Raw genomic sequence first — 17,737 nt, forward strand, 5'->3', positions numbered from 1 at the left:
TTATATTTTGTTTATAAGGAACTGGAAATACACTGAAACAAGGCCGTGTCTGATGCTGATATTTGTGCCCCTCCTCCTCCTCCACTTCTACCTCCTTTTTTTTTTTCTAGTAACAACAGAAAAGTGATGTCCCTGAGCTTGAGATTCAGTTTTCTCTTCCGTATAATGGGTCCAAGAGAACTTGCCACATAAGTTTGCTGTGTGTACGAAATTACCTGGCACGCAGCAGGCACCCAACACATACGTTGTTTTGTTTTGTTTTTAATAAAGGAAATGAGTCAAGCTAGGACAGGAAGACTAGAATTGTGGCATTATGGGTAAGGTCAGCACAATTTTAGAAGGATTAAAGTTAAACGTATTCCTAATAATTATCGAAGATATTTTATAAAGCTGCCGTATTTAGAATTCACATGAATTCACAGTTACTGCTCAAACACTTGTGATTTCAGAACTTTCTCTAAGACTTGAAGAAGTTTGGATTATAATGAATACTTTCCTATATCACATATGTTCTCTTCACCAAAAAGGGGAATGGAAAATACCAGGCAGTGATATTTCAGGAACTAAAGAAAGAGAAACCTGATGTCCTAATGAATCAAAGGCAGTTATGGGAGATGTTTGGCTACGTTTGGGGGTAAGGAAACTGTAAAGGCTATTAATACCCATCTCTTGCTCATTAAAATGTCCATGATGAAAGGATGAAGATGGGGACTTGAGAATTCCTTTGGAATTCTCTTGGAGTTCAGAGAAACAAATCAAAACAAAACCCATGTGCCATTAGAAAGAAGGTAGAAAACACAGGTTTGGGTTTGTGATTACAAAAGGAAAGGAAGAAATAGTAAAATTGCTTCACAGTGATTCAGGAAAACAGTAAGGATGCACTTGGCTCTATTTTTCAGTAAGCTACACTGGGAAAAAAAAATGTATGATAGTTAACTTCTAAATTATTCCCTCCTCTTGAATACTTACACATCTATTAGTAGCGGATATTTCTTGGATTTATCAAAATGAGGAGGCAAGATCATCTGATACCAAAATTCTAAACAAACAGAAAGATTAATTAGTGAATTAAGAACAATTATTAGCACATGATTTTGTCTCCTTATCTGTCAGTGATAAGTCAGATCTAGAATTAAACAATTTGTTAAATTAGTTATAGAAGAAGAAAATGAACTGCTTGGATTGAGCATGTATTTAAGAAATACAAACATTCTCTTATACTAGCTCGGATTAGAACAATAAATTTGTTTTTAATGTATCTATTAAATACATTGATGCCTTGCAAAATAAAAGTGCATTTTAGAATTGCTAATGTTTTGTTTTTATCATTCTGTTCTTTGGCATCTGATCTACTTATCTAGTTTGTTTATGGCTTATGTTCTAAGTTTCCCTCCAAAATGTTTTCCTCTTCTTGAATTTCCTTGAAGATGTTTAGGATTTTTAGTTGGCCCCAGCTCTATTTTAAAATTCTGATTTAATAACATTTTTGTAATTTCAATCGCCATCTCAGACCGCAAAGCTGAGTCCCCATTCAGCTGTGTGTTTCACAGAATGAAGTCAGGTTTACAGAGCAAACTGCTACGTACATTCTACATGACCTTCTGCAGATCTGTTTAATTCCTTATGCTTGATTTAACATCAGTTTAATAAAATTTGTTCCTAAATAATGAATCAGTTTCCTTTGCTCCCAAATTCAGGATGATGAGCTAGACTAATAAATACAAAAGAGAGAGAGAAAAAAAGAGTTGTTCCATATTTTAATATGATTATTTCCAGCTTCGGTAAATTTAACCAGTAAGGGAAAAATTCCCTATCTTTAGGGCTGTTTCTTCCTTACGTTTACCTTTGTTTTCTTTTTTTGTTACAATATTTTAGCTGAGAAAAAAAGAAAGGGTTAGGAGTAATATAGATTTCTCTTTAATTGTATTGTACTGATTGCTTTATGCCTTCTAATTAAATGTGCTTACAAGAACAAAAATTTTAATCTCTTATATTTCGAACTATCAGTTGATCATAATGTTTTTAATGAAAATGCAAAATGTACCATTTGATCTCTGTTTTGTTTGGATTAGTACTAGTTGATTGGAAGTTTTAGGTCCACATTTTTTGAAGATGCACTGTCTTTTCTTTGAGGGGAGTGTTTCTAATCCCCAGCCCAACCTTCCTTTGCTCCCTTCTCCCAGACTCCTCCTCCAGCCCTCCTTTGCTGGCGTTTGAATAGTGCAACCACCTCCTAGCTGAGCCCTGTCCCTCTGGCAGCTTCATCCTTCACTTTTTATCGGGTTATCCATCCAGTCCTGTGAGTGCCCTGACCCTAAAACCTGTGGAGCTTCCCACTGTTTACTAACTGAAATAGAACGTCACATCTCAGTGTTCAGTGCCTTCTGCACCAGGCAGTCTAGTTAGCTCTCAGAACTCTAAGCTCTTGCCATTTAAGCCTGATACAAACTTGTGTGTCGGGGGTGGAGGGCAGGACTGGCATTACCTAGCAACTTATTGCAAACTCAGAACCCTGGGCCCAGGCTCACCAGAATGTGTGTTAACAAGGACCTAAATGACTCACGTGCACATCCAGTTTGGATAGCACTGCTCTAAGCTGTTCTTCAGAAGGACCCTATACTTTCCAGTGCTTTCCTTGGCATTTAAAATTAAATGAGTTGAGTCTTTTCTATTACTATCTTATATCAAAAAATAATAATAAATCTAGAATAAATCCTGATGGATTCTCCCCTCCTTTATGAGTTGTCAGCATTTTATAGAGAAAAAAAAAAAGCAAACAAATAAAAATGAACAAATTACAAGATTTCCTACTCAAAGAAACTCATTGTTCTTGGTGGTCCCTGAATATAATCTATGATCAAGCTATCAGGCCAGGGGCTAGGCTGACTATTGAGAAACAGGAGGTTAGGAAAAATTTGAGATTTCTCTCCTGAGACTGAAGTTTCATCATTTTATAGCCAACTCTAATTTTTTTTAAATCTCTTTAGGTTAAAGGTAAAATACATTAGGATATCAAGTTAAACACACAATGAAGACTTAATAGTAGAACAGCGTTAGTATTGGGATGAAATTGAACTAGCAATAGTGCATTTTCTCTGAATACCTTTCCTCTTAACACAATGAATTTTATGTAGAATGGTACTATATTTTAAGACAAAAGAATGTAAAACTAGTCGTTCTTGAGACAGAACATTTTATGGAAAAATAACCTTAAATTAGATTTATATACAATATAAAATGCATATTTTCAGATCAAGTTATCATATTTAGTTAGATTTTTATTGGTGTTTCCATGAAAAGTTCTGTTCCAAGAGAAATTTAACTTACTTGTTTCATTCAAAATAATGAAGTCCAGTTTTTTTGAGGGCATCTGGACATCCTGCAGCATTTTGTCCAAAGCTGAATTGTCTTCCAGGACTCTCAGTTCTAAACAAATGTTCAATACAGCAATAATTCATTACAATGTGAAGAATCTGAATTGTGTAAAACAATAATGAACAAGTGGGCGATTCACTGATGGGGCTACAACATACTTCAGATTACAAGCTTCATGTTCGATGTCATTGTTAAAGACACTCTAAAGCCAAAGAAAATCTCACTACCTTAAATTCATATCAGTCCTATTTACACACACTTTCCTAAAAAGCAAATGAAGGGTGAAATATGAGACAATACCTTTATCATCGCTGCTGCTATGCAGAGTATAGAGGGGCAGACCAGGGCCTGTTAACATATCAGAAAAAATACGTTTCAGAGGAGTATTTTTTCTTTTTTTAAGAAGATAGCATACTTTTCAAAAATAGCATCTATTACCATTTAACTTTGATGGAATAGTAGATAACTCCTTAATAAGTATTAGCTGTTTTCCCTTCCTACATATAAGTGCAATTTATTACCGGGAAGGTACAGGGCTCTGGTTGCGTTCATTTCCTGAAGCAGGAAGTGAACCGCTGCTCCTGCTGGTGCCTTGGGCACATTATCATTCTTATGCCCAGTTTCCTCTTGTGTGCACTAAGCCATCCGGACCCAACCCGAGGAGAGCTGCTCTCCTTCCTTGCTTTAAATTCACAATCCGGCAATGACTTTAGCAGCTCTCAGGCCCCATCCCCTTTAGGGCGGAGATCTAGATCCAGGCTCACCTGGGGGAAGGGCAGATTTCCCTCCGGCTGCCCCCACCTGCCAAATCCTGGAGCCTAGCAGCACATCTGCATCGTGCCTGACTTGGATAAGCAATTCCTCTCTGGCATGCAAAAGTGTTCTCGTGAGCCACACAAATCTTAACTATTTATCCCAACTGTGGTAGTTGCAGAGTGGAAGATAATGTATAGAAAAGCTATTTTGTGAGCTATTTAATTTTGATGCGTTTGGATATTAATTTTTACACTTGCTCTGAACCACAGAAGGCATTCTCCTGACCTGGGTTTGAATCTGGCTTACCTGCTTAATGACTTAGGACACCATATCTATGCTTTAATATCCTCACATATAAAATGAGGATATTATCTTACATTATAGAGTTTTCTTAAGGATCGATCAAGCTCATGAATATAAAACTTAGCACAGTGCCTAGTATAAAACACATGCCCAAGAAATGGTGACTGAAAACAGCCTTGGTAAAGAACCATAAAGAAAAATATAACAGTAAAGAAAATATGCTAGTAAAGAAAGATTCGGAAAGTTGGTTTGGAGACCTCTTTTTGGCTAGTTTTTTTTCAGAATATCCAGATTCTGTCATTCCGAGAAGGAATCTAGCACAGTGTTTAATGGACGGCTTGGGAGGCAGAGGTCTGTGCTTGAATCCTGTTATACCTTTATTAGCTGTGTGACCTGTGGAAGTCACCTTGCCTCTCTCTCCTTGTCCAGGTTTCTTCATTTATAATAAAGAAAACTATAATAACGATAGCAATAGAAAATAGAGCAGTGAGCATATTGGGGGACCATCCACACACATTTTCTCATTTAAAGGGACAAGTGCATAAAATAAGAATTTAAAAAACTACAATACGTATGTATATAAGGATGAAGTCCCTCTATTATATATAAGCTCTGAGGTGTGTTTTCAGTCTAAAGCAAACCTTTTGGTTAGAAGGGGAAGGAAAAGTGATTAACTCACCACTTAACCCGTGAATGAAAAGAAGAGTACTTATATAATTTCAAGAACTCCTCAGACTCAAAGGTGGGAATTGAGCAGGGCACAAAGAATGTTTGCTATACTGGACCAAGAGAGACTTCAGGGATGGAGACACTGAGCCAGGAGGGTGGTAAGAAGGTTGTCGGGGAAAGAGGAGGGACCGTCAGCTGGGGAAGTGGGAGGGGAGGGAAAGCCGAGAGTTGGGGCTGGAGGGAGCTACTTCAGATTGACACTGAGTACTCACTGCTGCTGCTCTTGCTCCCTGTCATTAGTTCAAACTTACCTGAACATCTCAGCTGATAGTACTTCGCCTCTTTACTAAATGATACAGAATAATATTGACACCTTTCTTGATGCAAGTTACAACTAAGACACGTCACTTCTGTGTAATTGTTAAGTTGGATTCTGTAAAAGCAATGGTAGAAATTAAGTGTTTGACTAAAAGATAAATGAAAGGAAGGAATTGAATAATGCTATACTGTAGTTTCAAAGATATCAGAATGCCAAAGCAATCCTCAAACACTTTTTAAATCGGATAAATACATAAATTAATTCATAATAACCTCAAACCTTCCATTGTTTAGAAATATCACAAAACATCTAATTAAGTCATTTTCTTTTGTTGGTATGTGGATTAATTTATAATGGAATAAAAGTGTTTGAGAACAATTTCAGTTTACGATATTAGTTAGGACAAAGCAAAAAAAATAAAAGTCCAAAAGTTATTCATCAGCTGAAAAGACTCAAGTCAACAACTTGACAGAGAACTTACTTATAAAGATTTCTTCCTCCTGGCATTCCTTTATACTCATTACTAATGTAGTATCTGAGAAAAAAGCAAATGAAATATGGATTAATTATGTTTTTAAGAAAAATCAAGTATACTCTATTTAACTCAACACTCAGCATTAGCGCTCATATGAGTGCCTGTGCATTAGTACCTGCCCTTCTTCTATCATTCTTCCCTGTCCCCTCACAGCCATTTCCCCCAGTCATCTCTAAAGAGGAGATTCTTTTTATTTAACAGACTGAAATATCTGAATGCAGAAATTATTTCCTTCATTAAAGTGATGAGTAAAAACTCAAAAGAAGTCTTTTGTAAGAAAAATAGGACTGGACAATTGGTCTGAAGTTGAGACCCCATTTATTTTTACTGTTTTTCATATTTTCTGATTTATAACAAAACTACTAGATGGCAGCAGCCCCATGCTCTTGGGAGCGGCAGAGCCACTTCTAAAGAGAACCTTCAAAAACGGCCCAGCAGTGGCAGAATTCTTCCATGGTAAGACCGATAAAGAATGATAAACTTGCCTAAGATTCTAATGAAAATTAACATTTCCTTTCCCACCAACTCGTGCATGGTAATTGACAGCCTCAGGAAAGCTTTCCATTTTCTAAAGAGTAGGGCACGGACATGGACAGATAAAGTAGCCTTTTCGGGCCTTCCAAAAATTTACTGCCAGTTGAAATTTAACAAAATGCCCCTGAGTGCTAGTTCAGTATTCCAATACAGTTAAGAAAAAGAGGCTACAGCTCTTCTAAAGTAAAGCAGGTAAGAGCAAGAGGTAGAGCTGCTTGGTGGCAGAGTATCAAATCTGCTAAGCATATGTGAAAATCATTAAGGCTTCCGTATGTTACAAAGAAAAAAAGTACTGAACACATTCCAAACAGACTACTCTTTATTTGTAGGAGATTTTTCCCTACTTCTGGGCAAAGAGGGTGTGATTACGAGTATATTCACATCCTATCGATTATTAGAATACTCACAGGTAATCACTGGTAAGAGCTTGTATGCTGATAACTTCCCATGCTCCTTCTGTAATAAATGTGCAATCCTGATGGGATTTTTAAAATAAGAGGTTGATTAGATTCTTCCTCTAATCAAGGGTAATAGAGGATTAAATCATTTATATCAGGAATTTAGATAATCTCAGGTCTTTTTCTTGGGTCTTCCCACCCCATCCACTTACTCCAGATACGTCTGAGGAATTTGAATTAGTCTAATTATTTGTACACTTAACCGACTTTACCAAATGACTTCCACTACCAGTTAGTTTCATAAAAAAGATCAACCTGAAAGAAATTATGTATGGATACTCACTTTCTTATCTATTTGGAAAAGACAAATGTGTTTGTAGCCCTCTGTATTGCTGATGATCTTATAGAAGCTATTCCCGTCAGAGGTAAAATGAGGTTCTGAAGGCTTAAACTAGAAAATAATGGAAAAGAAAAAACATAAGTTTCATCTCAGGACCAACTTTAGTTTTAGAAAGTCCTCCCAACACCTGTGCTCGAAACCATGCTTCGTTTATCATTTACTTGCCAAATGAAACCAGAGTGTCTCAAAAGAAAATTCTCCTTATAGAAAAAACAGACACAAAGATCTAACTCCTAAGGAATTTTTCGTGAGAAGTAAATGAGAGAATGACCATCAAGAGGCTTACGTAGGACACTCAACACAAAGCAGTGGTTACTGTTATTCTTGGACATCTTCTCTCTTTGGAGGCTAACTCTGACTTCTGGCTATAAGTGTGCAAAAATTAGCATTAGCCTTTCAATTTCAAGAAGTAAATTTCCTCAGTGTCACAAATATGCTTTCTTGAAACAGACTAATATTATGTTTGACTATTTCAGCAGTTTGGAAGCAGTTTGGAACTTGAGGGACATTTTCCCGTCTTTTAGACATATTTCTTTTTGAAAGTCAGACTTAGAAAGTCTTTAACCATTTCTGCACTAGATACCATAAGAAATGTATCATACATTTCAGTACAGAAACATACATAGAGTTATCATTTTATTATAAGCTTTCTCATTTTGCTAAATAGGATCAACAGTTTACAAAAAAAATAGTTGTATGGAAATACAGAATAAAATTTCCATTTTTTACAGTTTGATAAAAGATAGTTCTCAGAACATAATGTAATTTAAGCAGAAGAGTATCTACCCCAGCCTGAAAGGAATATGTCGCTTTACAACTTCGATTTCCTTACTGCATTTGAGAGCAGGTAGGAGATGGTCTTTTAAAATTGTTGGTTCATTTCACCCTCGATGTTTCCTCTCTCATCAGCTTCCATTTTGGGAACGAAGAAAAATGCTTCCTTGTTCTATTTAGTGATTCAAAGCGAATTCATTTATGGAGCAAGCTGAGGCGTGCAGTACACTTGGTGTTCTCATTACAGAGCTCTGAAACACATTCCCCTCTCTAGACCTGTGTTCACAGCCTTATCTTTTTAATACATTTCCCTGTTTCCCCTGGATGGAGTTGTGCCTAGTAGAAATGTGTGAAAAGTGGCATCTGTCTGGTTAAATACAGAGAGGAAAAAACATATTTTTTTCAAAGAGTCGTGAGGAAGTGTAGCATGTCTCTTGCCATGGAGGAAACCACTTTTCATGTTGGCAAACCTCTCCCCTCTGCCCAATCAATGCCTGAAGAAAAGGGACGTGTGAATGCTATCAGAGCTCCCAGCCCAGCTGAAAGGGGCCATATTCCTAGACTAGGGGGCCTCACATCAGTACCCCAGGAGATGCGAAATCCTGACATGTGCTGTGTCACTTTGTTTCTCTATTAAAAGGGGCTTAATAGAAATGGTCATAAAAATTAGGTGTGATTCAGCCTTTATCTTTCACACGAGGTGACGGAGTTCCTTCATCGACTTGCTTCATTTCATGGTCTGGCAGCCACGTGGTTAGTGATTCTGCCCAGAATGTAGCTTGGTGGGAGTGAGAAGTATGAAAGTCTCTGAGGGTCATCGTGCTTTCCTGGATAAAGCACTGTGTCTGGGGCCTAGCCAAGTGCAAACCTGCATAAGTATGATTTCCTCCAGAGAAAAATGCGTAATGGGTGTGGTATACATGCCGCTGAATTTCTGCTGGGTGTACAGTAGCCACATCTCCTCACTCATTTGCTCAGGCTGTGGATAGAAATCGTGCTTTCTGTTTCTAAGCACGTAAGTTCAAAGATGAGGTCAACAAGCACATTTAGCACCTTGACCATCTTTCAGCAATGGCTGCTTTTAACTTATCGGGAGCTACCGTTTGCCTAGACTATGCCTTTTATTTTGTCTGCTCTTCAGTGATGTTCCCCCGTCTCCTTACTTTTTCCAACTGAGTGTGTTATATGTTCTCTATAAAAATATATCTCTACAGGGAGCATTTAAGTATTTTGAGAAACAGGTCAACTAATATCTATTATTAACAAATAACCTAGGGCTCTTGTTCGGTATACCTACATATTAAATAGTTCTGAGCGTCTGATTCATACTACAGAAAAATCCAGAATTCTTAAATACTTACTCTTCCAACCCAGCCAGTAGCACTAATTTCCATGTGTTGCCGTGCCTAAGGAGGGGAAAAGACAGTGTTTCAAAGAGAAGCGCGATATGAATTGGATTCCTAGGCTCAGTTTGCGGTAACATAAGAAAAATTGCACTTATAATCAATTATTGAAAACTTCCTTCATTCATATACTTTTATCTATGTAAGTATTTTTTACATAATTACATTATATCATTTACCTCTCTTTCCTAGAGCTCTGTTCTGAGTCCATACCCACATCCTGCCCTAGAAACTCTATAGACATTTTGATTTAACATGCACACAGCTGAAGATAATGTCGTTATCCTTCCTCCATCCCCACCAGCTTGTTCTTACTCTTTCCTTTTTCTCCTGGTTAGTGGTACCAATTCACCCAAGCCAGAGACCTGGGAATCAATCTAGACTCCTACTCTTCTCAGTCAACCCCCTTAGACCCTGTGATCTAGTCTGTGACTTATTTTGTCTTTCTCTACTGCTACTGCCTTAGTTCATGTCTTCTCATGCTTCCCTTGGTCCATTGTCCTCAACTCCCGGTTAGAGACCCTGCTGCTCTTCTCTCCTTCTAGTCAGCTCTTCATTCTGCTCAAACCTCAGCCTACCTCACTTGGTAATAGATAGCTGTAGCTCATTATGATCCTCTCTTATTTAAAATCATGAAATAGCTCCCCATGTCTTACAGGATAAGTCCAAACTCTTCAGAATAGCACGTGAGACTTAGTCTATGTCCCTACCTCAGTTCTCACCATTGTCCCTCTCCCCCAGCCTCCAGTCCCATGTACCCCAAGACCCTGCATGCTCCAAGGTATTCACACTGGACGCCTTTGCACAGCCTCTGCTTATAAGGCCCTTAGACTCTTATCTTTCCAGCATATGGCAACTTATTCCAGATGGCTCCAGGTTTCTCCCACATTGTTTCCCATCCCACTGAGCCTGTTCTCAGTTGAGTTGATAATTTTCCTTTGCTTTACATTTCCTGTACCCTTGACCTTGGAATGGTTTCATTGGCAGAAATCAAAGAGCTTGGGGTTTGCAGTTTGCGTTCTGGCTGCCCTGTGAGCTGAGTAAACTCCCTAACCTTACTGAGCCTTAGTTTTCACAGTGTGTGGCTACTGTGAGTGTCAAGTATTATTATTGTGTCAACTATTATTATTGATTTTCATAGTGGTATATCTTACTGGAACATGATAATTATTCAATGTTTGTTGCATAAAAAACTGAATGAGCGAATCAAGATACGAGTTGCCAAACTTTCTGCAGTGAGAAATCTGCCCTGTGCCAAATCAGGATGGGAGCAGCAAAGGAAGGTATGCAAGGTCCATCACTAGAAAAGCAGCCTACAGAAGTGTCCCTGATATACGCTAGCAAATCTCCACCAGGCTCTACCCTTCCTGAAGAGACTAGCTCTCAAAGGAGCTTTAACTCTGATCTACCAGCTTGGCTGGACTTGTGGTTTCTCAACTGGAAACACCCCCAATACTTCCAGGTTGAATTAACACTTTCATGTGCTCAGTGTTGCCACCCTCTCAGAATGGTAGTTATCTATTCAAATTCTAAAGCTATTTACTGCTTTCAGATAGCTGCAGTATGGTAATAGATTTGTGGCCTCTTGATATTTGTTTCGTTTCACATGTACTCCTCCAGTTGTTCCTAATTTCCTGTATTTTCTCTGTTGAAACACACATCATTGACCTTGAAGCTCCTGGCCCTCTTGGACTTTTGAATTTTGAAATCAGATTCTATCTTCTGGATTTCCAATCACTACCCTTCCCAAGCAATAGTATCCATAACTATAACAGTATGAGTAGTGAGTGCAGGTGAAATAGATATCACCACCAGAGATCAGATTATCTAAAAATTAGTCAAGACTTACCCATTGCCTCAGAGTCTGATAAAGGCTCAGAAAGAATAGAAACTTAAACTTCATATCCTGATTCCTAACCATTCATTCTCTCCCTATTTTCATACATCCCTTCAATGATGACAGCTAGCTTTAGAAGAGGAACATCCCATTCAACCTTACCACTAAGCAACTCCAACTTCCATTAGACTCATCATAGTCACAAATATCCATGACTGAATAGTTCTGAATCCTCCGGAGCCACTGTAAAGAAATCCTTTCTTTGGTTACCCATGTCACGTCACACAAGTAGTGATCCCTGGAAGGAAGGAAGGGAGGAAGGAAGGAAGGAAGGAAGGAAGGAAGGAAGGAAGGAAGGAAGGAAGGAAGGAAGGAAGGAAAGAAGAAATGAGAGAATAATTATTTCCAGATCTTAGTACAAATAGACATTTTACTCAATGAACTGAATCTTAATGGGAATACAATTTTAAATGATTGCTGAAAGTGTTTAATACCATCGTGGCTGCTAAGAGGGTTCTATGGAAAGTAACCTCACAAGGTGATCTGATTGTAATTCCTAACTGGGCAGGTCATGGTAGGTGATCACACCCCAGACATATAATTTCTTTAGAAAAGGTTTATCTTTGCCTTAAGCAAGCCCTGGCCATTATTTTTGTGTATCTAGGTTTACACACTTTTGTAATGCTGCTTTTCAGACCCCTCAGAAGCAAAACCACTCTCAAGAGAGCACATAATTTTGTTAACTATCCTGTAATCCAAAGGGACCCCGCTTTCTTTCCACCTTCAAGTAATCTTCCATACATTCCCTCCTTAATTCCAAAAGCATAAAAGAAGCTGCAAACTGCTGTTGTCCAAAGCATTTTTTCTCATTCTGTTGAGATCTTGCTTCCAGGCATATCCTCTGTTTGGCTCAAATAAATTTTTAAAAAAATTCTCTACAGGTTTGGATGTCCTTTCATCGACACCATAATATTTTACCTTTTCTTAAAGCTTAAAGTGTAATTTAATTTTAAATGGAAATTGAAATAAATCCAACAGGGGGAAAAGCAGCTAACATTATACCGTGGTTTAGCATACGTGATTCACAGCATGGCTCGGTATTTGTCAAGTCCACAACTTGGCCTTTGGTGGTGCCAAGGAGTCAAAGGTGACATTTTCCCATCTCTTTTCTGCTGTCTTCTGGGAACATTACCATGAAGCCTAAGACACTGGTTAAGATTTGAGTATTTTCTGGTAATTTGACGTGCTACTCTAGAAAATTCTTCTCATTAGGGTGAAACTACAGCTAACCCTTTTCTCAACTTCATTTTCAAAGGGGAAAAATTGACTCACATCTCTACAAACTCTGAAAATTAAGTAATTATATTCTAAAACTCTTAAGAGTCAAAACATGAAGCATGTGAAGAAATTAAGAAACTCTTTGGTATTTTAACATAAACATATACAAATGGAGATATCTCTAGCAATGTACCCTCCTCCCACACATACCTTTAAAAATGTTTGGAACTACATTTTGATTTGTATGGAATTTTGAAGTGCATGGAATTCATAATTTACTTTTCTGCTAGCCTCCCTAACGCTATTTGCTCTGGATATTTTATTTTATTTTCTCCTCCCGTTTCTCAGTGTGACTATTCTTAAATCACTCCTTTCCACTGTTTGATCGAAGCCTTGCTTCCTTTTGTCGAAAGGATTCAAAAGGAATCTTTTCTTCCCCCATCTTGCAGTCTGGCCCTATGGCTGCATTCCCTCCCCCACAGATGCTCTAAACCCTCCCTTGCTCTTTTTCCTTCACAGGCTGTGCCCATCCCTCTTCTTGTCATTTTGCTCTCCTTGCTTGACTGCAAGTTCTCTGAGGCAGGGTCACAGCTGTCTTGTTCACAGGATATCCCCAGGGCCTAGCAGAATACCTGGCACAAAACAGGCAATCACTAAAATTCTGTGGAATGTAGCATTAAAGAAAGGAAAAACATCCTATCCTGTCCTTTGTGGCCAAATAGCTCTTTCCTTCCTCAGAATTCAACAGATCACTTCCTGTCTCCACTCCCTTCACAGATACTAAATCAAATAGCAAATATTAATGGAGCACTTAGGGTGTATTGGGTTCTGGATAAAGCATGTTAAACCCCTCACCACTTCTCTATCCTCCTCTTATAGCTGGGGACACTTAACATGTTCATGTACCCAGGTGTACCTGGGCCTCTAGGCTGTTTCCACTGCAGGTGGCAGATATTGAAAGAACACTAAATCCCTTCACTTAGCAGCAAAGCACCACATTCCCACAAGTAGGGATTCCTCTCTATTTCAGTCTTTTCTCTTGCTTATTAAAATCCCATATTCACAATCTAGTCTGCACGGCTGTTATTCCATGAACACCTTCTGAAGTTTCCCAGTTGTCCTGCTTTGTTCTACCTGTCATTCAGTCTGAAAGAACTGCCATACTCCTTTAGGTCTTACTCAAATATCCCCTGTCCATGATGCTTTCTTGGAAACACCCTCCTTCCACACTGCTCTTATCAGTCTCATGGTGCTTATCTCAAGGTGCCAGGCCTCAGGGTCTGAGTGGGAATGCTTCTTTGCATGCCCAGCAGCAAGGGTACCCCATCTAGCCTAACTCTTCTGTATTGTGGCCAATACAAATGAATTAAATGAATTAAATGAAATAAAGTGGAAAGGCAAATATTTCTGACAGGGAATAAATACTTGGAAAAGGAATGCAAGAACAAAATGCGAAACAGAAAATAAACATTTTTGAAATAAATTTTCTAGTCCAGGGGTCAGAGAAGTTTTTTGGTAATAGACCCAATAATAAATATTTTAAGCTTTGTGGGCCTCATGCTCTCTGTCGCAACTACTCAACTCTGCCTTTGGAGCACAAAAGCAGCCAGAGACAATAAGTAAATGAATGAGTATGGCTGGGTTCCAATGAAATGCTGAGATTTGAAGTTCATACAATTTTCACAAGGCATGAACTATGATTCTTCTTTTGGTTTTTTCTTCCCAAACATTCAAAACTGTAAAAACCATTTGTACTCTCAGATTATACAAGATGGTCTAGGAATAAGGGGCAGGATTTGCCCAGTGGGCCCTGGTGTGCTAACCCCTGCTCTATACCAGTAGTTCTTATCATTTTAGGTCAAAAATGCTTTGTAAATCTGATGAAAATTATGTACTTCTCTTTAGGAAAAAAAAAAAAAAGGATCTCCATACCCATGAACACAATCTCCAAGGGTTCCATAGACATCCCTTAGGAACCTGGGCTCCAGAAAGAGCCTTACCCTTTTCCAAAGTGGCTTGGTTGGGGCCAGGTGGTGGGGGCTGCAGTAAGGAAAGGACAGACCAGGGGGGAAGAAAGCTTATACACATGATTAGTGTGTCACCTGGTACTGAGTGCTTTATCTACTACCAGCTATAAATTATGCTTTCAGGTTCAGAAATCAACCATAGAAAAATAACTCTTTCTCATTTGAAAACATTGAGTAATGGAATTTGGGAAGTCTGCCAGGAAACTCATGCAGGTAAATTTCATCTGGCATCGTCTTCTCCCCTTTCTAGATCCAAGGTTCATGAACCTGTATCCTCCACTACCTTTGTCACTCTCCATAGCCCAAGTGTACTCTGTACCCTGTGGGTTCCCAATAAGATGATTCACCAGCCGAGAGGACAGTTAATTTGGAGTTCTTACACATACATGCTTGTCTTCAATCACAGTTTCTCTTTAGGATTTGGAATTACAGGGAGACAGAATGAGGGCACATATCCCAGCCCTGAGCAGAGATCACGCCAGGACCAGATGTAAGCGAGTCATGAAAAAGTAATAAGGAAACCAATGGTTTAGCTGTACTTTAAATCCCCATTTAAAGCCAGGAAAACCCAATAAGCAGGATTATCAAGTACACGTTGCACTACATACCGATTTCATTCTACGAAAACACAGAGACAACTATGGAGTAGACTTTGATTGTGTAATGGTTGGGGGAGGGGTAGAAGAGTGAGTGTACAGACAGCCTGAACTCCCCTTGAGGCAGTGACTGCTTAGCCCAGGTTAGACATAGTAATTCAACAGCCCTTCTAACTTCTGGAAGGGGTTTGTCCAAGGGGAATATGGTTGATTTTAATACTAAAGCAATGGAGTAATTTCTGGACATAATACTAGGTCACACATCTGTGGAATCTACTATGTGCCAGGAACTGTTCTAAATGTTTGATGTAAAGCTCATGACCCCCATATGTGGTAGGAACATTAGAGTTCATATTTTGCAAACAAAAATATAGCAGTGCAGAGAGGTTAAGTAACTTGTCCAAGGTCACACACTGGAAAGTGCTGGAGCCAGGATTCAAACTGAGCAGCTGGCCTTGGAGGTTCTGCTCCCTCTGTGGAACCTCTACCCATCCCTAGCTTCACCCTCTTGCTTCTTTTCAGAATAAAGTTCCTCACTCTGTTAAATCTATTTATTCCTAGAGAGTATGTGTAAACTGAATAACTGAATTTTATAAAGCGAATTTTATATATCTAAATGCACTGAGAGAGACTTGCTTTTGAAAGTCATGCTACAGGAAATCCCTTTGTAAAGTGACTGTTGCCTTGCAAACAGTAGACATTTAATAAATGTCTGTGGAGCGACTTTAATTCCCCTAATTTGTATAAATGTTTCTTTTGGTATATTAAGGATACTAAAAATGAGGTACACGTTACTAACTGGAAAGAATATTGGAGAGAAAACTGCTACTAAGAGCAAGTGCAGACGGCGGAGTGATTAATTCAGTGAATCACCAGAGGAAGCAGGCGTTCTGCCAGTGCTGGCCTTGGGCTCCATGCCACCCTCTGCTCTGATAGGGATGCCAACCCTCCTGGGGCCGCTGACAGATCGCTGAAGGGAGGAATGGATGGGGTGAGGTGGAGCAGATCTGAGGGCTCAGTACCAGGGCATGTGAGCTTCTAATCTACTTCCTTTCTTGCAGGTGTCACTAGCTTCCAGGGTACTTCAGTTTATTTATCTCCTATGTGACAATCCCAGATCCTGATGCTCCTATTTCATGGACCAACGGTCATCAACTGTTCAGAGGAGATAAAACAGAAATGAGGATGGGGCAGATCATGAGAACTAGCCCTGGGTGTGATGGGCCCCAGAAGCTATCAAGCAGATGTTGGGTGGAGTCACCTCAGTGGAACTCACCCTCCCCAGTCCTCCAGCTTTAGGCCATAGAACTTGCAAATGGCTGGGAGGAGAAAGAAAAACAGTAATTGCCATGCAAGGTCATTTCAAGGCCATCTTTGGTGCTGGCTATATAAACTCCTGTTTCACACATATAAAGTCACATATTTACACACCTCATCTATCTGTCCACCCTTCCATGCATCGACTTTATCCATTTATTCTATAAATATTGATTGGGCACTTGCTGTGTCCCAGGAACCTGCTAGGCTCTAGCAATACTATTGAAAGATTGGCCTCTTACTTCGATTCAGCAATGTGAAGCACTGTTCTAAATAAAGTAGTTAGGGGATTTATAATTTTACACTATATATTGTTTTCTCCCAAATGTTTTGAACTCTCAAATTTCCAGTATGAGTAGTTAATACAAATGAACAGTTTGACAAATCTAATCATTATGAGCTCTAAATCAGTCAGAGCAGCAGAGAGGCTCACCCTGATTCAGGTTCGGGCTCAGGTCACTGGCAGAGTGACCTGGATACCCTTCTCACTTGTTATCAGTGGAGCCCATTCCTAACAAACTGCAAAACAGCCTTATCCTCCTGTAGGATTTCACCTGCTGGAAGGTTTGTGGTGAAAGCTCATGGCTTTTAACAGGAAAATTAGTAGAGGCTGCTGGGCAGTGATTAAGAGGCTGAATTTGCCCATATTGATTTGGCCTTGTTGGATCTTTGCATGAGGCCAGAAAACAGAGCATCACCATGTATTAGAATGTTTTCCCCAGAAAGGACCTCGAGCCTGGTTTTAGAAAAGCTGGGTCCTTACTGCTGGTAACAGAGACCAGAGGTGAAATTGCAATTTCCTCTACAACATATTCCTGTGATATTTCCCAAAACAATTCTTTGGTAAAAAACATTCCACACAAAATATTTCCAGTGAGCGAGGCAGCCCTCACCATGAATGCGGTGTAAAGGTGGCATAAAGAACTGCAAAGAGCAAAGACTTGATGACTCATTCATACAGGGCAAAGAATACATCCTTAGAACTGTTTAAGTTTCCTCAGCTCAGCAATTCACAACTGCACCTTGGAAAGTGATTCCTAAGTGGGGCAAACTCCAATTCTTCATCTGTGAAATAGTCGTGAAAATGACACCGTAGGGAATGTCTGGGGAATAAATGAGACCTGAGCAGACATCAGTTCTGCCCATAGGAAGCACTCAATACATTTTAACTCCACTCAATTATTCTGGCCCGGCAGGTGCTGGCCTAGGTCCTATT

General features: G+C 39.2%; 1 protein-coding gene across 4 annotated transcripts in view; it reads right to left on the minus strand.

The window, feature by feature from the left end:
- The window catches only part of DPP4 (dipeptidyl peptidase 4), a 74,025-nt gene that overhangs the window by 21,247 nt on the left and 35,041 nt on the right, over nt 1-17,737 (minus strand). For all 4 annotated transcript variants that reach the window (XM_039855672.1, XM_039855671.1, XM_039855670.1 and 1 more), the window contains 9 exons: nt 11,466-11,601; nt 9,425-9,469; nt 7,233-7,340; nt 6,899-6,966; nt 5,904-5,957; nt 5,415-5,536; nt 3,676-3,723; nt 3,328-3,426; nt 970-1,039 (listed from right to left, as the gene is read on the minus strand). In XM_039855672.1, coding sequence (XP_039711606.1) covers nt 970-1,039; nt 3,328-3,426; nt 3,676-3,723; nt 5,415-5,536; nt 5,904-5,957; nt 6,899-6,966; nt 7,233-7,340; nt 9,425-9,469; nt 11,466-11,601 — 750 coding nt within the window. The remainder of the gene's footprint in view (nt 1-969; nt 1,040-3,327; nt 3,427-3,675; nt 3,724-5,414; nt 5,537-5,903; nt 5,958-6,898; nt 6,967-7,232; nt 7,341-9,424; nt 9,470-11,465; nt 11,602-17,737) is intronic.

This window comes from Pteropus medius, unplaced genomic scaffold, assembly GCF_902729225.1.
Source record: "Pteropus medius unplaced genomic scaffold, Ma_sr-lr_union100, whole genome shotgun sequence".
Lineage (NCBI taxonomy): Eukaryota > Metazoa > Chordata > Mammalia > Chiroptera > Pteropodidae > Pteropus > Pteropus medius.